We start from the raw sequence: 24,466 nt of genomic DNA on the forward strand, positions 1-24,466 counted from the left end.
GGTTTGTATCTAATGCATCAGAGTCGAAGCATAGCATGCACTCAGCCGGGGTCTCTTATGTGTCGCTGCCAAAGGAAATAAGACAGTTTTAAGGTGGTGGGTCTTTTGGTGATGAGAAATAATTTTATGAAACCTCGGGCGGTATTACCATGCCTTAAAGGTATGCGTCCTCGGGGGAGGGATGGGTAGTATTGTAAAGGTTCCAGGAGTCCAGGATGTGTACTCGGACCGCTATTAAGGGAAATTGGACATAAGGGTTATATGCTGAAAGTATTCAAGAGAAGAAATTTTTGGTAGTCAGTCAGCATTTTACCAGGAGGCTGTAGTTTCAATATGCACCGGAGGATTTCGTTCGTGCACCTCAGGATTTTGTTCTGCCTGGTGGGCAAGCAGATATATGGCCAAGGTCTGTGGGGAAGGGAACAAGAGGTTTAGTCTATGGCCGGCAGGTGATAGAAGCGCTGGAATAAAGCCCTACTTTACCGGTTAAGTCTTAGGCGGGATAGCCGTCGTCCGGCGATTTGAATAACGCCGGTTTGGCGGGGCGGCCAAAAGAATGGCTGGTCCGCTGCGGGGCAAAATAACAAGAATTACAAGGGTTTGCGTATTAGGGTAGGCATAATGTTGTATCTAGGGACAGTGGTCCGGTGAGCTTACCGGGTGGAGAGGTCGATGCTCTTCAGACGCCGTTCACAGGAGCGGTCTCACGATGGAGCGCTTCCGTGTTGTGAACCATTTCCTAGTTATTAGTTAAAACAAGGGTCACGTGACGGGGGGATGAAGCGATCCGCTTTGATTTCATCTGGTTATTGGTTTAACCACGGGTCATGTGACAGGGGGATGCCGTGGTCCGTGTAGGCTTCGTTTTTCGGGGGAGCGGCCATTTTGAGCTGGGAAAAGCCCTTCTAAATGTGGGGATTTCTGAAGATGATTAAAAATGCGAGATATTCAGGTTTTGGTTGTGGGAACGAACCGCCTACGCTCAGGGGGGTTTTTGGGAGTGACAGTGAGAAGGGTGAAATTAATTAAAATTGGAGTGCCATCAATGTGCTCGTTTTGTGAACAACTGTGTTTCGGTGCATAGATTTAAGTGACATTGATACGGAGAATACTTTAAAAATGCATTGAGGTTCAACACAGAACGATTAAAACCTTCAAAACATGTTTTTAGCGGCAAAACAAACTTTCAGAATGCCGCAGATTTAGGACCAAAGTTTGTGGTTTGGGACAACTGATAGACACTGTAAGGGTGTTTACAGCAGGGTTGTCCAGTCCTCACTTCTGTTGAGCCCTGTGTGGATAGTATCGAATTGGATAATTGTCTTAAGTTCTTCTCGGTTGAGGAGTTGGGCCAAGTTGCCTCCTCTTTGCGGAAGTTTCACTGTTTTTAGCACCGTCCACTTGATATCGTCCGCAGTGTGTTTAAGTTCTGCAAAATGTTCAACGAGGGGTGCGTTGAGAGTTCCACAACGTATCCGGCTTCTGTGCTGGCCAATGCAGGTCTTTACTTTCTGGGTAGTTTGGCCAACGTACATTTTCAAACAAGGGCACAGGATAGCATAAATGACATTCTGACTGTTGAAATTGGTGAAGCTTTTCATTGTCACTGTGACACCATTATGGCTGAAATTTCGTGCCTCAATCGTGAATTCACACACTGCGCAACAACCACACTTAACGTGCCCCAGGATAGGAGGTAGGCCCCAGTTGGTCTCAATTGTGGTCAATGGAGTAGGGGCTGGTAATGCTGCTCTTACTAGGTGGTCCCTTAAATGTTTGCTTTTCTTAAAAGCAAATAGCGGCCTCTCTAGATGTATTAGGCCTGCATTTAGTGTGGGCCAGTGCTTGAGAATGGACTTCCGGATTTTATTGGAGACAGGGGAAAAAGTGGTTACACACGCTATGCGTTCAGATTTGTCCCTTAGCTTAGGTGTCAAAAGGGCTTCGCGGGGGCAGTACCAGGCCCTTTTGGAGGCTGTTTTAATTAATCTTCTCGGGTAGCCGCGTGCTTTTAGTTTGTTTGAGAGCACGTCTGCTTCCCTGAAGTAGTCTGCTTTAACTGAGCAATTTCTCCTGATTCTCAGGAACTGGGAATATGGTAAGGAGTCTTTTAGTGCCCTGGGATGGTTGCTGTGGTAGCTCAAAAGTGTGTTGCGTTCCGTGGGCTTTCTATAAAGACGTGTCAGTAGCTCATTGTCATGATGGAAAATGGTCAGATCTAGGAAAGCTATCTGATTTTTGTCATAGGCCAGAGTGAAGTTCAAGTCGGCACAGTTGTTGTTCAGCCAATGATTAAAGGAGTGTAATGTGGGGATGTCCTGATTCCAAATAAGGAAAATGTCGTCTATATAACAACGCCACAAGCAAATGCCTGCAAAACAGGGATTGCTTTCTGTTAAGATGTTGCCAGTTTCGAGGGCATCCATGAATAGAATTGCCAGGTTGGGGGCATAAATAGCCCCCATAGATGTCCCCTTTATTTGCTGGTAATAGGTGTTATCAAACACAAAATAGTTCCTGGTGAGACATAGTTCAAGGAGCTGTAAAATGAAGATGGGGGGGACCCTATGGGGACGAGGTCGGGAGTCTAGAATTTTCTGAATGACCAGTAGAGCCGCTGTCTGTGGGATGTTTGTGTAAAGCGACTTTACGTCCATTGTGCACTGGGTGTGGATTGTTGGGTCAAAAGGGTAATGTTCCACTAAATTGACCATCTCCATACTATCCCTCACATAACAGATTGTGGATGGTACAAATCCTTTAATGAAGAAATCAACATAGGACGCCAAGGGCTCTAAAATGGAGCCGCATGCAGAAACTATGGGTCTGCCTGGGGGAGTGTTGATGTTCTTGTGAACCTTTGGAAGGGTATAAATAACTGGTTGGCGTGGACTTTTTACATTAAGGAATAGGTGTTCTTTCTTGCTCAAGAAACCCTGAGAGACTGCATCTGTTGTGATCTTTAGTATAGTCTCTTGTATATTTTTGGTGGGATTCCCTGGTAGTCTCGGATAGTGATTTGTGTTCCCTAGCTGGCGTAAGATCTCTAGTTTATAAGAGTCAACATCCTGGAGGACAATTCCTCCACCTTTGTCGGCACTTTTTATGACAAGAAGGGGGTTATTCTTTAATGAATCAATGGCGTCTTTTTCTGCCCGTGGGATATTATAAGGAACATACAGTTTTTTCTTTTCAATGGCACAGAGGTCTTTATGTACCAGTTTTTCAAAGGTTCTGACCTCCGAGGGGACCATGCTGGCAGATGGGAGGAATGTGGAAGGTGGTCGAAATGGGGTATTAGCATTAGTCACGGGGGGAGGATGTAGTTGAAAGAAGGCTTTCAGACGGATTAGTCTGAAGAACCTGAGAAGTTCGGTTTGTAACTCCATAAAGTTGGGGCGAATGGTAGGTACAAAGGAAAGGCCTTTCTTTAATAAGGCTATTTCAGGGTCCTGCAGTGAATGTTGGGATAAATTGAAAATTGGTATTAGTTCCGATGTAGTGGTGGAGGATAGTGAGGAATTAGTGGTACCAGTGTAGCTTACCACTGATAAAAATTGTTCCTGGTCTTGCACTCCCCCAGGGCGTTGAACCATCGTTGCGGTTTCTTGACGCGACCTCTTTGGGGAGTGTTGGGACCATTCCACTTGAAGAAAACTCTACTTCATGTTACCAACTTGGTAGGTCCCATTGTCCATCAATCACCTTGCGCTAGACGCACCAATTGAACGGCATAGGTTTCATCATGCCCCCGTAACCACCATATTCCTATCACGGCCACAAGCCTCACCATCTCCACGGCTGACCTAAGTTCTTAAATCACTCTCACGTACCCTAGTTATCCGAGAGTTCACTATCACCAATCGTCAAAAATCGATCGTTGATAAAAGGATTTCACTAAAGCATGCATGAGTATGAGAGGCCTTGCACTGAATACCCACGCCTCATGGCAACACCTGACACTGCGATTCCGAATACCGTAGTTACAATGTAAGTGCTGACTCTACAAATAACGATTGTATATATATATATATATCTGTTTTCCTCCCTCTTGCTTTCTTCCAAAACAGGTGTTGTTAAAAAACTTTGTTCAGGCAAAATTATTCTCTTGTCCTGAAGATGATCCCGTTATAACCGAGCTTGGGATCGAAACGTCGACTCCTTTTAGAGTAATTCATACATGTAACTCCACTATATTATTGTTTGTATGAGTAACTCCAGGATACACTGTCAATGTAAATTAATATCAGTGACCTGCAAGCTCACTCTGTTTGCCTGATATTTCCTTTCACTTACTTTTACTTTCTCACTTCCCCCTCTGTATGGCACAGGACTGTGCCCTACTATAACCCCAATGTTTCAGGTTATGTGTTGCATTTTGAGATTAAATAATCTATCAAATCATTAAATATTCCTTGTCCGGCTGGCCAAGGAACTCTGAACTATATAGAAGTCCACTGTGGTCTATATACATTATCTGTGCTCTCCCTTATTCTTGTACGCTCAGGACCGCTTGTTGTTTTGATAAAAACTTCTGTCCTCTGTGCCACTCATTTTTCCCTCGTTTTTTGTGCCTTTCTGCCCTCTGTTCCACTCGTTTTTCCCTCGTTTTTTGTGCCTTTCTTCCCTGTGCCACTCGTTTTTTCCTTTTTTCTGTGCCCCTTTTGCATACTGATCCACTCGTTTTTTTGTGCCCTTTTGCCTTCTGTGCCACTCAATTTACCCTCGATTTTTGTGCCCCTTTTTCCTCCTGTTACCTTCATTGTCCCTCACCGCCTTTGCCGCTGCGTATCGCCCCCCTGACTGCCCACTGCCCATTCGCTACCCCGCCACCCAGCTGCTCCGCCCTCCCACCTCCCCATATATGCCTAAGGCGAGCCCGTCTGCGCCAGTCCGCGCCTGGACCACGCCCAGTGCCAGAACCCCTGGCCACCGCACCCACCACTACGATGCCAGCACTCTGCACACTCAACTCCGGACAGAGCCACACCTGCTTCAAGGCCGCCCCGAAACGCACACACAGCCCCTTCACCTGATGGAACGGCAGCTACACCAGCCTCAGAGCCGACGAACCACCCACCAAGAAAGTCCCCAACCACCTCCGGTGCATACTACTGAACACCCACTCCGCACGCAAGCATGCCGTTGAGCTCTGGGACCTGCTTGACACAACATCCCTGGACGTCGCCTTCCTGACAGAGATCTGGTTTAACGACTCCTCCACACCAGACATCACCATAGCCATCCCAAACAGCTACAAGATCACCCGCAGAGACCGCACCAACGGAGCCGGAGGAGGAATCGCCATCGTCCACAAGAACAGCATCAGGGTCTCGACATGACCGACGACACACTCAGCACCGCCGAACACATGCATTTCCAGATCCACACAGACCCTAATTCCACCCTAAGAGGCACCCTTGTCTACTGACCCCCCCGGACACCGCCCCCAGTTCAGCGACTCCATCGCCAAATTGATCAGCACGCACGCCCTGACCTCCACCGACTACATCCTCCTCGGAGACCTGAACTTTCATATTGAGGACAACAACGACAACAACTCCACAACCCTGATCGATAACCTGGCCAACCTCGGACTGAAGCAACTCCTCACAACGCCCATCCAATCCGCCGGCCACACACTCGAGCCAGTCTTCTCCTCAAGCCCATACGTATCCTTCAGCCATACCACCGAACCCCTCTGGACCAAACACCGCTGCACCCACTTCGCCTTCCAGAAACCCACCACACACCACCGCACCCAACAGTTTCCCCGCCACTGCTAGACCAACTACATGCAAACCTCGCTCTCAGCCCACCCACCAAACCCTCCAACACCGATGACGCTGCCCACAACCTCAGACTCCTGATCAAGGACTGCGCCAACACCCTCGCCCCGCTGAAGAAACCCCCCCCCTCCACAGAGACACCAGTAAGAGGGCCAGCTGGTTCACCCCAGAACTCCTAGCCTCCAAGCAAGCCTGCCGGAAACTAGAGAAGAAATGACACAGTGAACAAACTCCGGACAGTCACGCAGCACACAAGGACACCATCCGCAACCACCACCACCTCATCAGGGCGGCAATGAGGACCTCCTTCAAAGACCGCCTTGACAACAACGCACACAATAGCAAGGAGCTCTTCAACATCGTGAAAGAACTCTCCAACCCCAGCTCAAACACCAACAACATCCCGCCGTTGCAAGCCCTGTGAGACTCCCTCGCCACCTTTTCCACCGCAAGATAGCAAACATCCACGACAGCTTCAACACCCAGACAGCCCCAACAGACAGCAACACAACAGACCCTCCGTACACCAACGAGCACGACCCCCTGTTAGCCTGTGGCAGCGTGAGCATCGATGACACCATCAAGACCATGTGCTCAATGCACTCCGGCTCTCCGTCTGACCCATTCCCGCACCACGTCTTCAATAGAGCAAGCAGCACCATCGCACCACACCTGCGCAACGTCATCAGTCTCTCCCTTGAGACCAAGAGCTTCCCAGAGAGCTGGAAACATGCCGAGATCAACGCCCTACTCAAAAAAACCTAAAAGCAGACCCAAGAGACCTCAAGAACTTCCAGCCCATCTCTCTGCTCCCTTTCCCAGCCAAGGTCATTGAGAAAACCGTCAACAGACAGCTAACCCGATACCTCGAAGAAAACAGAATACTGGACCCTTCCCAGTTAGGGTTCTGCAGCAACCACAGCACCAAGACTGGCCTCATCACCGCCACCGACGACATCAGGACCCTGCTGGACAACGGCGAGACCACAGCACTCATCCTCCTAGATCTCTCTGCTGCCTTCAACACCATCTGCCACCGCACACTACGCGCACGCCTCCACGCCGCAGGGATCCGAGACAAGGCTCTGGATTGGACCACCTCCTTCCTCTCCGCGGGAACCCAGAGCGTCCGCCTCTCCCCATTCCGTTCCAAAACCTCTGAGATCATCTGCGACGTAGCCCAGGGATCCTCCCTCAGCCCGACGCTGTTCAACATTTACATGGCCCCGCTCGCACACGTAGCCCGACCTCAACATAATCTCCTACGCCAACAAAACTCAGCTGATCCTCACTCTAACCAAGGATCCCATCATAGCCAAAGCCAATCTTCCCGAAAGAATGAAGGCCGTCGCCGACTGGATGAAGACCAGTCGTCTGAAGCTGAACTCAGACAAGACGGAGGTCCTCATCCTCGGCTCCAACCCTTTAGCCTGGGACGACTCCTGGTGGCCGCCGGCACCGGAGGCAGCCCGACACCCACCGGCCATGCATGCAACCTGGGAAATCATCCTTGACTCAATGCTCTCAATGACCACGCAAGTCAGCGCCGTCTCCTCCTCCTGCTTCAACACCCTCCGAATGCTCCGCAAGATCTACAGATGGATCCCAACAGATACAAGAAAGACAGTCACCCAGGCCCTCGTCAGCAGCAGACTCGACTACGGAAACACCCTCTACGCGGGAGCCCGACCAAGCTCATCAAACAACTACAATGCATCCAAAACGCCTCGGCACGACTGATCTCGACGTACCACGCCACGGCCACATCACCCCCCACCTGAGAAACCTGCACTGGCTCCCCGTCAACAAGAGGATATCCTTCAAGCTCCTCACCCACGCACACAAAGCACTCCACAAGACTGGCCCAGCCTACCTCAACAGACAGCTCTCCTTCTACATCCGCAACCACCAGCTACGCTCCGCCGACCTCTCACTCGCCACCGCCCCGCACATCCGAAGGACAACCACCTCGCCGCCAAGACATGGAACACCCTCCCATTGAGCCTACGACAGACCCAAGACCTGTGACCTTCAGGAGGATACTCAAGACCTGGCTGTTCGATCAGTAGCACCCCCCCAGGCCCCCCCCCCGGCACCTTGCGACCCTCGCGGGTATGTAGTGCGTTTTACGAATGATTTGTTTAATTATTTTATTTATTTATACACTGTTTTAGATTGATTTCTAAGCTTGCCCTAAGAGGCTATGATTATTGGAAAGACACCATCGATTCAAAATCAATTTGGGGAATAAAAGAATAGCAAGTTCAGGAAATAGACAATTTATTCACAGACTGCTTGATTCCAAGATAAAATATTTTCTTACATAAAACAGTGCAGTGATTCTATTTTTGTCGATCTGCAACGGATGTATCACCTCGAGGCCAAATTGTGGTGGATTTACCGCACATCGAACTCTGTCGTGAATGCATGATACAGTTTTTGAGAGTTTCTGTTCTACAGGAACTGAACTGTGTCTGGTTCCTAACATTTCAAGCTGTGTGGTTTACCTAGTCCAATCTGTGTTCCACTGTCCGTGTTGCCCACTTATGAGTGAGCCCCCGACATCCGCCTTTCAATGCAATCAGTACTGTATGTGGCAAGGATCTACTGATGCGTCCAATGAGGGCCTATTTTCGGAGCTGTCTCCTGAATTTGCCATTGCTTCAGGATGCTTCTATGATCCATCTTCTTTTGATATGGATTCCGGTTTTCCTAATGTAGATGCACTGCAGGATAATGCCCCTTCAGTGGGGACTGGGGCAGTGTTCCCTGTAAGGTGCGCACCTGCGCGCCCCTCGGTGACGCCGGGCGCGCAGTGTCCCGAATGAAGCGCGCGCACATCCCGGGAGTAGTTTGCGCCGCCACTTTTAAAATGCGAGCAGTGCGAAAAACAGTAATTGGCTGCTGGGTCGAGTTCACAAGTGCCCACAATCAGCCCTGAGCTCTATTAAGAAAAGACATGCATCAAGTTCACAAGCACGACAGGTAAAGCACACGTCGTGCTTTTGGGCTTGCAGTGAGCTGCTGCTGTATTTCAATATTGAAAACCTGTTGCTATCCCGGAATATTACATGTATAATCCGGACCAGCGTGCCTGTGCACTTTAAATGACCTGGCAAAAGAGGGTTACAAAAATCTGAAACTGGATCATATATTCAAAGCTGTCAGAACAGGTGCCCCCAAAATACGTTTGGCCAGGGGCGCCTAAATCGTTAAAATGTCCCCGACTACAGGGAGTCCCCGCCAGGTAAAATTCTGGGAGCAGCAGAATTCGCACTCTTCTGCCAAGAGAATATGAGGCTTGTGTGGGATGAGAATACTTGAGTGGGTTTAGCTATCACCTACCAGCACAAACCTAGTGTCACAAGATGACTTCAACCCATTCCAGGTCAGGTGAGGAAAGTGAAACGGCATCAGATCAGAGAAATCCATAAAATTAAACTGTAATTGTGACCTTGAATGCAATGGGGGTGTGTTCAGTAGGTGTAGGCAGAGATGTGGCTAAATTGAACAAAAGACCTTGTAAGCTATTCTGTTGGCTTGCACCTACAAGTAACTGCATTTAAAATATTATGCATATACACCTTAAATTAGAAATAAATGCAAGTTCAATTTATCTGTGGGAATTTCACTCTGTTAAGGTAGAAAAGCTCAGTTAGTGAAGTAACAACTGTGGAAGTCTGTGTGTAACACGACCGTCCCAGATATAAATCCTGGGTGGAGCACTGGATAATGATTACATGTTTTCATAGTGCTTCGTGGTCCAGCAGGTGACAGAAAGCACAGTGAATAGGCAATTATTTTAAAACTGCATTACACACAACAATATACACTACTGCAAAATGCACAGATATTTTAAGTTAAAACAAGCACTTCGAAAATATATATTTATAGTAAAACTCAGACTGTAGGTAATGCAAAACATTTTACAAGTTTCCAAATTCTTGTTGTTGCTTTTTTATCTTATGCAATTTACAACCATTGACAAGGCCAGTAGCCCTGGCATGTTGTAGGCGTAATGTTTCTTGTTGTGTTACATATCTGGATGAATGGACAAACGCAGCAAAATACCAGTGGGGCAGCACACTATGCTAAGTACAGATTTTTAGCTTAAGTGTTTTAAGCAACTCCCTGTTAAATGTGTGTGCAATGTAAAGAACACCCTACACTGGTATGAGTGGTGCTATAAAACTAATGCATCTCAGAGAGAGTGGTAATGGAGACTTGAGAGGCACTGTTAAAGGGTAATAGTGAGGGAATCACTGGCAGCATTGGGGGGCAGCAACAAACATTGTCACACAGGCCGCCACCAGCGCTAAGGCCGGCCCCGTGCGGGCCATATTGTGTGCCTTTGAGAAAGTATTCATGTTAATTTCAGCGCATGACTGGCCCTGCGATTAACATGAATACTCACACAATCTGAACTATTTGTCGCTGCACCCACATGTGCTGTTGTGTTCCTGGCGCACATAGCCTTGGCGGCAGCGCACAAAGACCTTACACTGCCACACACAGAGGAACAAATGTAGAGGACACATTGGACTGGGGGTGCAAACCATGTGTGTTCTTTGGATCTCATTAATGCAGCTATTGTGGAAATATCATCTGCGGATGACAAATCCTTCTTGGATTCTCTTAAGACTAGGAGCATTGATGACATTTTGGAGCCTTCTGAGGTGTTTTAATTTGAACAATTTTTTATAAATTAATTTTAAAGTTTGCTCTTTTTTATATAACATTTACATTTACATATTTAAGTTTGCTTGAGTTGTGAAAGGATCTATTATTAAATATAGGCTTTATTTTTAGAATAGTTTTTGTAGAAGCGGAGTCTTTTCACAGCAAAGGAGAGGGTATGGTGAAGCCCTTTTGGGCCCACCACACACTCCTTTTAGTTTTACATTTTAGCAGAATTTGTTTTAGTATTTACATATTTTATTTTCCAGATAGGATTATAAATAACGTTGCATATGTTGCTTGTTTTTGGTATGCCTTTTCTGCTACACAATCCGTACTCTTCATTCAAGGCTAGGAACATGGATCGAGATATCGTAGTACCACCTTTGTCCGCTCAGAGACAGTTTTTTAACATCAAGACAAACAACTACATCAGAGCTGTACCACTAACACAGTGGTTTTATTATATAAACAGTGCTTAGTCCCTTAGTAGGTCAGTGGGTGGGTCCATCGGTTCTGGGATGAATTCTGTGTTCCCTGCTGATCCTGCACAGAGGGATTGCCAATCAAACTCCAAACCAATTCACGCAGGTATGGAGTCTTAGGATATCCCAAGATATCAGCCAGAGGCTAAGCCCACTCTGCTCTCAGAAAAGGGGTAGCGTTAGGTAGGAATATAGATATATAGAAATAAGACTGTGTTGTGTTTACACCTTTAAGTTTTTGTAATGTGCTCTTGTGTTGCCACACGAGCTTATATGTCATTTTAGAATGTTATTGCTTGTCTTGAGCATTCCTGCTTGTCGGTTGTTCTCACTGGTCATACGGCATAATGTCAAGCTGATGACCAGAGAGAAGTACTGAGGAAAGGAGCTCCGTTGGTTACTACCATTAAACTTAACTTCAACAGATTACAACTCTGGAGTTTTACTTAACATATTGGCGATGATTTCTTGCCAACGGAGGAAGAACCCACAAGAACAAGAACAAGAACTGTTTTATTCCATTTCGTGAAAAGAAATGTTTTTGAAGTTCGCCGTTCTTTGCCCTCGTGTTATTGATTTGGTAACGTATGAATTTTAGCTACTATTTTAAAGGAGAATCCTCACCGGCTTTCCCAAGCGCTGCGCTCAAGACTCTGAACCTCTGCATTAAAATCCTCATCGGTCTTTCCAAGCGCTGCAGCATCTTTTGAAAGTGTGCGCTCGAGGCATTGAATCCCTGCTGTTTTAGAACGTTCCCTCGACCAAGTGATTACGCGCATGTGCACGGAAGCTTCAGCAAGTGATTACGCGCATGAGCACGGAAGCTTCTTACTGACGTGTGCTTGCATACGCGTGGTCACGCCGAGGTTAAACAACGTGCCTCCATCTTGGATTTTGCCGTTTATAAGGATTTACTCATCGGAAGCCCAGTGAAGCATTTCTTTACAAATTATAAGTTACCTTTTCATTTAATTATTTATTTTTTTCGCTTTCTTCAGTTCCTGAAACAAGATTTTAAGGATTTTAAAAGGTATTATTTCTCCTTTCTTTAGTTTAAACATTTTACTCATTTTATTACTAAGGAGAATTGTGATTTTATTATAAGATGGCTACTCAACAAAACTTTACCATTCAAAATCCATCTACTTTTTGGTCTGCTGGTAGTGAGCCTCCTATTAAGTGGTTAGAATGGAAGGCATATTTTTTAAACTTCATAAAGGCTATTGATGTTGATAAAAAAAAATGGAGTACAGAAAGGAAAAAGACTCTTTTTCTTTATTCTCTAGGCCCAGCTGCTTTAAAAACCTATGAAAAAATGCAAAAGACTACAATCAGTGGTGATATGGATGAATTCATAATTATTTTTGAAAGATTTTGATAATCATTTCTCACCAAAAGTTTGCATTGGTATAACCAGATACAAGTTTTTTCATAGAACTCAAGAGTCTAACGAAACCATCGATGAGTATGTTTCAGCTTTAAGATTAATAGCTGAGGATTGCAAATTTGATCACTTGGAAGATCAATTAATAAGAGATCAAGTTGTTATGCATGCTAGTGACACTTCCATTCAAGACCGTTTGTGACTCTGAATTAAAAGATATTTTAGCACTGGTGAGAAAAGCAGAACTTTTAAGCAGAAGTGCTAAAGCTCTAAAGAAAGATAACAAGACTGAGGGAAAAAGTGAAAGTGTTGTTGTCAGTAAAATTAAAGATAATTTGTCTGGAAAATTTAAGAAGTCGAATCTTAAAAACACTAAACATGAACCTCATAAAGAAAAGGATGGTCTTAAATGTTTTCGCTGTGGAAGTGGTTCACACCTTGCTAACAGCAAGAGTTGTCCTGCCTTAAAGTTTAAATGTTCTAATTGTAACATTGTTGGTCATTTTGCAAAGGTTTGTTACAGGAAAAAATCAGTTAAGGTGAAATGTTTAGATGATGAAAATGTTACTAGTTCAAGCGAAGATGATAACTCAGTTAAGAAAATCTCGTTTAATACTGTTTTAGAAGACAAGGATAGGAATCCAAAAGAATTTCTTTTGCTAAACATTATTGACAAGGAAAATAATAGAAAGAAACCCCTTTGTTTACTATCCTTAGGTGGTGTTGACGTCCAAATATATGCGGATTCTGGTTCTCCATATATACAATAGTTAATGAAGCTATTTGGAAGAGTATGTTTGTTAAGAAACTGGGTAATGAATTATTACCATCTGATATTCGACCAGTAGGTTTTTCTAATGAAAAAATTTATATACTTGGGTATAGACCTCTTCTCTTCAGATTTAAAGGTAGAGAGGCCTATGGGAAATTGTATATCTCTAAGAAGGGTCCGTCTGTTTTGGGATGGATAGATCAAGGGAGCCTTGGAATAATACTTAATCCTAATAGTGAGGATCCAGTGATGCTACTAGATGATAATTTGGATCTTTGCAAGGAAATTTTAAATGTTTACCCCAAAGTCTTTAAACATAGTATTGGAGGACTTAATGATTTTAAACATCAAATTGTTTTAAAACCAGATGCATGTCCAAAAGTACACAAGGTGAGGAACATTCCTATTGTGTTAAGAAAAGAAGTGGAACTTGAACTTGAAAAACTTGTTCAAGCAGATATCATTGAACCGATCGAGTCATCACAATGGATTTCTCCCATTGTGGTGGCTCGACGCAGCAATGGAAAATTGAGACTTTGCATCGATTTAAGGCATTTGAATAACAATATTGTTTTTGATAGGTTTCCGTTACCTAAGATTTCAGAAATATTAAGCTTGATTAAGGATGCAAGTTGGTTTTCAACTATAGACTTGTCTGCCGCTTATCATCAAATACCACTCACTGATGAAAGTAAATCTTTTACTGCATTTATTACCCCATCGGGTTGTTTTCAACGGCTGCCGCTATCTTTCAAAGACTGATGCACCAGTTGTTCAGTAAATTCGATAATGTTAGATGCTTCCAAGATGATATTCTTGTTTTCGGAAAAGATAAAGCTATACATGATAACATCTTGAAAGAAGTTTTAAGTGTTCTGGAAAAGAAAGGATTGACTACGGAGCATTCGAAGTGCAAGTTTGGTGTAAGATCAATTACTTACCTTGAACATGTTATTAGTGGGGAAGGAATTTCCACTAAGCCTTCTCTGGTGAATTCAGTAATTAATGCTCCGAATCCTAGTAATAAAGATGAAGTAAGATCTTTTGTAGGTTTGGTTGAATTTTACTCGAAGTTTGTGAAAGATTTTTCGAGTATAATTTTCAATATCAGGCAATTGTTAAAGAACAAATCTAAGTTTGTGTGGTCTGCTGAGTGTAAACAGGAATTTGAAAACATTAAAAGTGAAATTGCAAAAGCCCCAGCTTTAAGCGCCTTTGATCCGAATTTGGACAACATAATAACTGTTGATGCAAGTAATAAGGGGTTGGGTGGCGTGCTTTCACAGGTGGATTCTCATGGGAAGGAACATATAATTGCTTACGCTTCCCGTTCCTTGTCCCCTACTGAGGAAAACATTTCTGTGATAGAAAAAGAATCTTTAGCCTGCATTTGGTCTCTGGAGCATTTTAGAGCTTATGTTTGGGGAAAACCTTGCACTCTCAGAACTGAGCACAAACCTTTAGTTTGGTTATTAACTACTGAAGGTTTATTCAATGCTTCTCCGAGAATTGCCAGAATTTCTTTAAGGTTACAGGATTATATTTATAAGGTGATTTACGTTCATGGTAAGGAGAATGTTGTGGCAGATTTTCTTTCACGGATGCCAATCAATCTTTTGGATAGTTCGGATCATGAATGGAAGAATATTCAGGTTGCTTTAGTTCACAATCATGGTTTACCTTGTTTTGATAGGGTGATTGGGATTCAGCTTATAAGAAAGATTCTGTTTTGTCTGATTTATCTTCTTTCATTTCCAAGGGTTGGCCAAATAAACAGGATTTATCTGATGAATTGAAACATTTATGGGAGATTCGTGATGAACTTTCTATCTTGAATGGCCACATTATAAGAAATGGAAAGGTTATTCCTCCTTCACCTTTTAAAAAAGATATTGTTGAAATGTGTCACGAAGGTCACTGTGGTATAGTGAAGACTAAGCAGAAAATTAAACAATGGTTTTGGTGGCCGGGAATGGATTGGTTTGTTGAAAGGATTATTAGGAATTGTGTGTGGTGTGCTAATTCTGATAAGACTCTAATAACTCTGAAACCAGCTATGGCGGAGCCCATTGTTCCTAAAGCACCTTGGCACACAGTTGCTATTGACATAATGGGGCCTATTGGAGCACACAACAAGTATGTCCTTTGTGTTATTGATCTGTTTTCTAGATGGCAAGTTTTGAAAGTGGTTGAAAAAATTACTTCAGAAGTTGTCATTAATTTTCTGGATTGTGTTTTTGTTGGGGAAGGTCTACAAGCATTATTGTTTAGTGATAACGGTGTACAGTTCACTTCTAATATTGCCAAGGATTATTTTAAGAAGGTTGGAATAAGACATTGCACAACATCTTTATATAATCCAAGTGGTAATGGTATGATTGAAAGATTCAATAGAGTACTTAAAAATGCCATTCAAGGTGCTGTAATTAATGATTGTGACTGGGAGTTACAGTTATTTAAAACCATTTGGACGTATAGAACTTCACCTCATGAAGTTTTAGGTACTTCACCTTTTGAAGTTATGAGAGGAAGAGCTGTACGTACGAAGTGTAATCCAGAATGGATTATTTCTTGTGAAAAGCCTTTGATTCCTTTAGAAGAATTAAGAGATAGAATTCAGGATAAACATTTAAGGAACAAAAAGATTTATGATTTGAAGCACAATGTAACATTTTTTGATATTGATATAGGTTCTTGGGTCAAAGTTAAAATACCATGGAAAGTTAGAAAAGGTGAGAGTCAGTTTTCAGGTCCATTAAAGGTTGTAAAAATGTATAGAAATGCAGTCCGCTTAAGTGATGGAAAAGTGTGGAATTTAAAGCGCATTGCAGTTCTCAAAAGCGATATTAATCTGTACAAAAATACTGGGGATCCAGGTTTGTCAAGAAAAGGTTTTCAACATTTTATCATTGAGGATGACATCATTAAAAATCAAGATGATAGAACGGGTGGTACAAGTGGTGTTGCTACATCTGTATCTTTAGATGGAAATGTAGAATTAACATCCTTGGGATCAGACAATATTGGTGTTGACAAAGAGTTGGAAAATGTAAACAAAGAGTTGGGAAATGTAGAGGTTTCTAATAGTAGTCAAAACAATGATGTCAATAGTAGTCAAAACAATGATGTAAATGGTGATGCCTTTGTTCCTATTTCTATTCCAGATGGTTTAACACCTGCTCTTGATGCATCTCAGGATATTGTCAACGTGGATCGTTCTGTGAGGGTTAGATCCAAGCCAGTATGGGTAAAAGATTTTGTTTGTGATAGTTCATCTGATTAATGTTCTTTTTATTGTTTTTTTATTTTATGTATTAAGAGGAAGATGTGTTGTGTTTACACCTTTAAGTTTTTGTAATGTGCTCTCGTGTTGCCACACGAGCTTATATGTCATTTTAGAATGTTATTGCTTGTCTTGAGCATTCCTGCTTGTCGGTTGTTCTCACTGGTCATACGGCATAATGTCAAGCTGATGACCAGAGAAAGGGACTGAGGAAAGGAGCTCCGTTGGTTACTACCATTAAACATAACTTCAACAGATTACAACTCTGGAGTTTTACTTAACAGACTGTCACAGTTGGACTGTTTATTCTTTTCACCAAGTTAACAATGCTGGTTACTTTGCTCTGTTTTATCTGCCTAATAATAGCACCACCTTCTTTCTATGCAAGACTACGACTGTTTCAAGAAATGCACTGAAAACTTTAACTGCATTCTTCCTGTGTTTTACCAAGCAAACCTTGAACTGGCTCATCTGCTCAGGGATACACAGACATAGGAAACTTGAGAGCTATGCACGGAATAATTAATCATAACACCAGTCGAAAAACTGAAGTAGAAAGCTGCAAAAGGCTTACACACTAGAACATTAAATGAAGTCACGCTCTCCAATTTAGTGTCTGCTGATATCTGCATGTTATTGCTATCTGTGTCGGAGCGTACCTGTAAAAACTAAATGCCTTCTGGGAGTTGCAATTCAAGCTCACTTCAACTGACTCAACATGTTATGAAGCCAACTAGTGTCATTTAAGAGTAAATGGCTGTTGTCAGTTTCCATTCGTACACACTTCAACTCTCCCGAATGAGAAGGGAGGTGTCCCCGCACGCGGTCCTTACCTCCCACTTGCCATCGGACCACCTATGAAACCCGATTACGGTTGCCTTCCTTTTCGCCCCCAAATGAAATGAAACTGAAAGCACGGCACAGCTGTTAGACGGCTAGATGTGATGATTGGCATACAAAGGTACCATCCTACTGAAGGGCTGGCTCTGCGATTGGCTAAGGAGAGCTAAAATACCCTGCCCCTTGAAACAAACCTGGTCCCGCCTTCTGCTCTGCCGGAAGTGATAACTCCCTCGCCCCGGAACAGATTGATGAACTAGAATAAGTAGTTTTATACGTTCAGCTGTTGGGATTCAATCTTTGTAAGCTGTGGTCTTTTAATGTCACTGACACCAGCACACGGAGCGCCACCGCCAGGAGACTGGTCAGATGAGAGGTGCAGCACAAGCGGACTTAATATAACCGTAATTATCCCAATTAATAGGTCGTAGGAAATTATGCGCATGCTCCAAATGACTGCTTCCTCTTCATTTTAAACAATTACTTCATAACGTAGAATAGCACCTTAACAAGCTTTAGAAGAAAAAAAACGGACCAAAACATCACCTTGCTATATGAAAGCCAGTGTTTTCAGTGCATACCAAGCTCTTCTCAAAAGGGAGTCGATAATCTAAAACTCGGGGTTCTACCCATTTTCCTCAATAGGCACCAATTACGTGTTGGCCCATAACAACCCATATTAATGAAAGATAAGCCCCTGCCTCGAAGAAATGAATTTTCTGAGTGGAAGACTTATCGAAAATGTTTTAAGAAGCAGACTTAAAAGCTTGGTTTAATGTCAAGGCAGTTTTAGGTCCATAGCCACGCCAGGCTAATGCAGCCCCTACCCAAAAACATCATACAATATATACATACATAAAAAGGGGATTTGGGCAGTCCTCTTCATCGATTTAAAAGTACAGTTGTTCACATTTTGCTATCGCTCACCACAGCACAGAACATGGTGCAATGGATCAGCCTACTTCAGCCATTGGCTCCTGCACACTATGAGGGATGGCATTTTGTCTGCACATATGTACCTAGCATACTGAAAAAGGCCACGTCTTATATGCCAGTATCTGCTTTCACTTTTGCTTTTCTTTTGGTTTTACTAATATTTTTGAGTGTGTTTTCATACCTGTAAATGAAATGCAGACACGTACAGCCACGTTCCACCACATACCAATATGCCCGCTATATTGTGGCAGATTTCGCCTAATGCTGTGCCACCATGCAATTCACCTCCCACTGACTGAAAAAATGCATTAATCAAAGTCTTGTTTGGATTGAGAAACTTTACAAAAGTAATGTGAAACAAGCAATGACAAAGCCAATAGGCCACGCTTATGCAAGAGCTACTGGTTTTGCCAATATGTTTTAGCAATGTGGTACTCCAAATTGGCTCGTGCATCATTTCGCTCTAGTTGCACGCTGCACAGCCATTCTGGTGTGAGTTACTCAAGTGAAAACGAAACTCCAATTTTCTTCCAACTAAACCAATTTTATTCCATGTTCATAAGTATTTTTTAATTCACAATGGAGGCAACTTCATTCCAAGCTTAAAATTCTACAGACATGCCCATCCAGGCTTTATCTTACGACAAAGATATTGACCCAATGTATTTCAGGCTAAAAGCCCTGGTATGAATGAATGAAAGAGTATTTCTATAGCGCCTAGCCACCCGGAGGCCTCTTAGCGCTGAAGAAAAGAAAAACAGAGTGAGATCAGACCACAGAGCTATACAAGCCTTCCAAACAAATGGGTTTTTAAAAGTTTACGGAAGACCAAACGATTATTGTTTCACCGCACGGCCCGGGGAAGGGAATTCCACAGCTTTGCAGCAGTGAATAAGAAAGAGCGTCCACCCCATCTCACCTTCCTTATTTTCTTGGTGGTGGCCAGATATAGAGAGCTAGAGCGTAAAGTTCTATGCGGGAGATATGGAGTTCATAGTGAATGCATGATCAGTGGACCGGTTTTCCATATGGCCTTATGTGCCAGACACATAGCTTTAAACTGTATCCTGGATGAGATCGGGAGCCAGTGTAGCTGCCTCAATGCCGGTCTTGCCGATTGCCATCGTGGGATCTGAAGAAGCATCCATGCAGCACAGTTCTGGGTCACTTGCAGTTTATTTATTGTAGCTTGGGGAGCTCCTAGGTATAAGGCATTCCCGTAGTCCAGGCGAGATAGTATAAGTGCTTGAACCATTATCCTCGCCTGGAAGGGAAGGAGGGGGATAATTTTACGAAGCATTCTCATCAATCCGTAGCAGATTGCTGAAAGTGCAGTTGCCTGGTATGCAAAATTAAGGGAGTTGTCGAGCCACATACCAAGACTCTTTATCTGTGGCTTCGGGAGGGGTGCGGGACCCAAGCATGGCAGCCACAGGGGGAGATAAGCAGTGGGTGATGAATTACCCAACAGCATGATCTCTGTTTTATCTCCATTGAGTCGAAGGTAGGAGAGCTCCATCCATCCAGCCACTGCCTCTAGGCAAGGGCCCAGGGAGCTAGATGATCCCTCAGCGTGATGTAAAGACACCACTAGCTGGGTGTCGTCTGCATAGCTGACGATCTTAATACCAAACGGATGGACAACTCCTGCCAGAGGCCTCATGTAGATATTAAAGAGCGTCGGGCTCAGAGCGGAGCCCTGCGGCACCCCACAGCTCAGAGGTAGTCTAGAGGACACCACATCCCCCTCGAAAACCTGAAAGCAGCGGTCGCTGAGGAAGGACGAGAACCATGTCAGTGCAGCGCCCGACACTCCGATACTCTTGAGTCGGTGGGTCAAGATGGTATGATTGACGTGTCGAACGCGGCACTGAAGTCCAAAAGGATGATGGCAGCCACTCCTCCCTTATCCACCAGCTTCCTTGCCTCTTCTGTCACTATCAACAATGCAGTTTCCGTCCCACGTTGAGGGCGAAAGCCTGTTTGTGACAAATCCAACAAATTGTTGGATTCTAAATGATTAACCAAAATGTTGTTAATATGTTTTTTCAATAATTTGCTCAACCTGGGGAGGAGAGACATTGGGTGATAGTTGGATAGATTAGATTGATCCAGACTTGGCTTCTTCAAGAGAGCCCTAACCATCGCACATTTCCAAAAGGGAGGAACTGTACTAGATATGATTGAGCAGTTCAAAACATCAAGGACCAATGAGCGGATGGATTCGATGATCGCAATAAGATGTTGTGGTGGGGCAGGGTCCATGAGGAGCCTGAAGTCACCTTGGAGATTACCAGATCTAGTGTGTCTACATCCAGAAGATGAAATTGTTCCAGCACAGAAACAGAGCCTACTGTCTCCGTTTCCTCTGGGTCGGGTAGAGTGAGGGGGAAAGCTCTATAAATAATTTGGATTTTTTGATGGAAGAAGACCGCTAAGTTATTGCAGCGTGTCAATGCTCCTTCCCTCGGTATAGACTTTTGAGGAGGGGAAATAAGAGATTTCGCTGTCCGAAAGATCTCTTTTGGGGAATTAGCAGCTGTACGGATTTTAGTCTCATAAAAGTGGGCTTGTGCTGTTTAAATCTCTGCTTTGTGCAGCCTAATAGCTTTCCTATAAACATCCTTCCTGTGTTGTGTAGAATCCTGTCTCCAGCTCCTTTCTAATCTTCGACAGGATTGTTTTAAAGCCCTTAGTTTAGGAGAAAACCATGGGGCAATGTTTTTCCTATTTTTTGTTCAGATAAGAGTTTTAGGGAGAATTACATCGAGGGAATCCTGGATCTAACTATTAAAGTTATTATTCGCTTCATTAATAGTGTTTCCTTTTAAAGGTTTTGAGGCCTCAAGAGCTGTCTTCCATTCCTCCAAGGGAAGTCTAGACCACTTCCTACCCCAGGATGCGGTTTGTTTCTGGACCGAAAAGGTAGTAGTCGTAGCCCAGAATAGAGGAATTAAATGGTGGTCCGTCCAGGGGAGTGGGATGGGGATCCCAGTACACAGGTTGTCTAGGTTGCTAAAAACTGGGTCCAAGAGGTGTCCTTTATCATGTGTCGGTAGGGAGCCTTTTTGATTGAGATCAATCGCCTTAAGGCTTGATAGAAGTCCGCTAGCTATAGGATTGGACGTATCATCGAAATGTATGTTAAGATCCCCCAACACTGTAAAGTTCGATGAAGCCTGAGCTGAATTTGCGACTAAATCAATGAGCTTGGGAATACATTGTTTTAAAGCTTCTGGAGGGCGGTAAATCAGCCAGCCGGTAAAAGTACTGGTGGGCGTAAGTTCTACAGAGAAAGCCATGCTTTCACAGTCAACGAGCGTGGATGGTAAACGTCGGCACTTATATATATCCTTTTAAATAATTTCTAGACCTCCGCCTCTACCAGAAGTACGGTCAGTTCTACATATTTCATAGCCTGAGGGGAGGGCCTAAATAATATCTGGATAACTCCCAGTCTGCAACCATGTCTCCCTTAAAAACAGAACGTCTAGTTTATGTTCTTCTATCAGTAATGCTATTTCAGTGCAGTGTTTTGGCAGTGACCTGCAGTTTAAGAGAGACAAGTTTCGAGATCTAGTGGCCGAGGGTTCCGGGTCTATATGGACTAACGGCTTGTAATGATAGTGACAATGACAACAATATAAAGGGAGCTTTGCAGGGCTTAGAGTGTGAAAACATTCCAATTTACCTTCCAGTCTCAACTCATGCAGACGGGATGAGATGTAATTTAGTGGATTTCCCGAAAAAGGGACAGGGTTTATGGCCCCTGGGCCCGGTCGGGCGCAGACGGGTTTGCCTTTGGCGCGTCATCGGCGCGTGTCCGCTGCGCGTTAGCGACATTCCCCAAGATATAGATTAGGTCGCCTGGCGAGCTGGAGCGTCACCCTGCCAAGATGGCCGCCCGCAATAGCCCAACCAGGAAGAGCTCTACAATCACCCTCCACTCAACCAGCACTAAAGCAGCTGTGGTGGACCGGGGAGTCAGCGAGCGAGGGCCGCGATGTAAGTACAAGTGTCAGTTCCCAGTGATTAATTAATAAAACAGTTTCCTTTGTGCATATATTTAAAAACAACAACCATTCGCAAATTCAGATTTAAGTTCAAAGCGCTAGCGCAGCAAAAGCGGGCGAGATGTCTGCCTTCAATTCCAGCGCATCGTTGCCTTTGCGTGGTTTAAATATTCCAGGTCGCCTGGAGAGCTGGAGTGTCACCCTGCCAAGATGGCCGCCCGCAATAGTCCAACCAGGAAGTGCCGGGCTCTACAATCTCCCTCCACTCAACCAGCACTAAAGCAGCTGTGGTGGACCGGGTAGTCAGCGAGCGAGGGCCGCGATGTAAGTACAAATGTCAGGTCCCAGTGATTAATTAATAAAACAGTTTCCTTTGTGCATATATTTAAAAACAACAACCATTCGCAAATTCAGATTTAAGTTCAAAGCGCTAGCGCAGCAAAAGCGGACAAGATGTCTGCCTTCAATTCCCTTCAGGGGTAACTGAAATTTAAGGAAAGCCCATTAATGTTGAAGACAATCTTAGACAATAACCAAAATAATCCTTCAAAACATACCCTCCATTACCCCAATGTGCAATACATCATACTCCTTGTACCCAATTGTACTGTGAGAGATATGTGCCAAATACAAAGAGAAACACCAAAAACATGTGTGCTGCTGCAATGAAAAATATGTGCTGTAACGCTACAAATTCAAAGTGAACTCAAAATAAAGAGTGCTGCGTGTTGAACTCAAAGTAAAAATGCCAAACACATCAAAAACCTTATTTCAAGCTTACTGTGCCACAGATGTAAAAGTAGAATTTTCCATTTCTCAGCGTCGAAAACCGTCTGCTTAACTCATTTGATTCACATTCGTGCACCAACAGAAGATGTTCACAAAATAAATTAAACTGCGTTTTAAACCCATTGAGTCACCACAGGTGCGATCTATTTAATTGAACCCAACCACGTGACTGATTTTGTCAAACCAAAAGTTAACTGAAAAACCATGAAGAAACTACACAGTTTTAGCAATGCTGTACCCCACCGTGGCTGCTGTTCAGCATGGCTAAAAGTTAGTGGGCTAAAGGAGGGTAGCAAGGAGTGGAGTGTTGTAAAGTAGAGTGTTATGTAGTGGCATACAGTAGAGTTGAGTGGTGTGGAGAGCCGAGGAGTGTAGTCATAGAGTAGCATACAGGTTGTGAAGTGTCGTTGAAGTAGTGGAGTTGAGTGGCGTATAGTTGAGTACAGTGTAGAGTTGAGTAGAGTGGAGCAGCACAGAGTCATGGAGTGGTGTAGAGCAGAGTGGAGAGGCGCAGAGGGTGTTGCAAAGTGTGGAGTATAGTATCGAAGAGCAGAGCAGATTGTCATAGAGTGGAGTGGCATAGAGAGAGTGTTGTAGAGTTGAGTGGCATATAGTAGAGTGAAGAAGTGTGTCACAGAAAAGACTAGAGTAACATTGCATGCAGTGGCATAGAGGAAGTTGCATAGAGCGTCGCAGAGTGGAGTACTGCCATAGAATGACATAGAGTGGAGTAGCAGAGGGTGAAGTAAAGTGTCATTGGAGCAGAGTTTAATGGAGTAGAGCATCATACAGTGAATTATCGTGGAGTGGAGTATAGTGGAGTGGCCTAGAGTGAAGTGGCATAAAGTACAATGGTGCAGAGTAGACTGGTGTAGAGTGCATTGATTTGGAGGAAAGTGATGTAGAGTGCATTGGCGTACAGTGCAGTGACGTACAGTGTAGTGGCATAAGGTAGAGTAGTGCAGAGTAGATTGCCATAGAGTAGAGTGGAGTACAGTTACATGGAGAGGAGGGCTGAAGGGGAGAGTGGAGCAGGGCAAGGTAGAGTGCAGAGGTGTAGACTAGTGTTGTGTGGATTGCAGTAACGTATTGTGTAATGGCATAGCGTGCAGTGGAGTGGGGCACAGTAGAGTGCAGGGGCGTAGAGTGGTGTAGAATGGAGTGGTGTAGAGAGCAGATCACGTAGAGTGCAGTGATGCAGAGTATGTTATTTTACCACAATTTGTTAAGCGCACATATACCCTGGGTTGTCTTGGCTCGGTCTACACCTGAGCAGAATGGAGCCTATTCATTGAACAGCCACATTTTTTATTATTTCTTGAAAGATATAATGGTGGGCAGAGCTCTCATATAGGATGGCAGATTGTTCCACCGCTTAGTAGTTACAAAAGCAAAGATTCTGCCGCCCCACTCGCAGGCACTGAGAGGTGAAATTAACCAAAGTTAACATCCAGGATAATACAGAGCCACTAGGCCCACATCCCGGAGGCCAGGCGGC

The 24,466-nt window shown here is 44.1% G+C and overlaps 1 protein-coding gene across 4 annotated transcripts in view; it reads right to left on the reverse strand.

Annotated features, from left to right (window-relative positions):
- CLCC1 (chloride channel CLIC like 1) overlaps positions 1-17,453 on the reverse strand; it is a 274,427-nt gene extending 256,974 nt beyond the window's left edge. Inside the window, exon 1 of one of the 4 annotated variants that reach the window (XM_086953903.1) lies at positions 17,425-17,453. Coding sequence is in view for 2 of the 4 variants with exons in the window: in XM_086953902.1 (XP_086810028.1) it covers positions 17,224-17,237 (14 nt within the window). In the remaining 2 variants the exon portion in view is untranslated. Of the gene's footprint in view, positions 1-17,049; positions 17,374-17,424 lie in introns of those variants that run through there. The other 3 variants (XM_086953902.1, XM_086953905.1, XM_086953904.1) reach the window with 3 other exon arrangements.
- Positions 17,454-24,466: the final 7,013 nt, after the last annotated feature.

This window comes from Lissotriton vulgaris, chromosome 1_1 (assembly GCF_964263255.1).
Source record: "Lissotriton vulgaris chromosome 1_1, aLisVul1.2, whole genome shotgun sequence".
NCBI lineage: Eukaryota > Metazoa > Chordata > Amphibia > Caudata > Salamandridae > Lissotriton > Lissotriton vulgaris.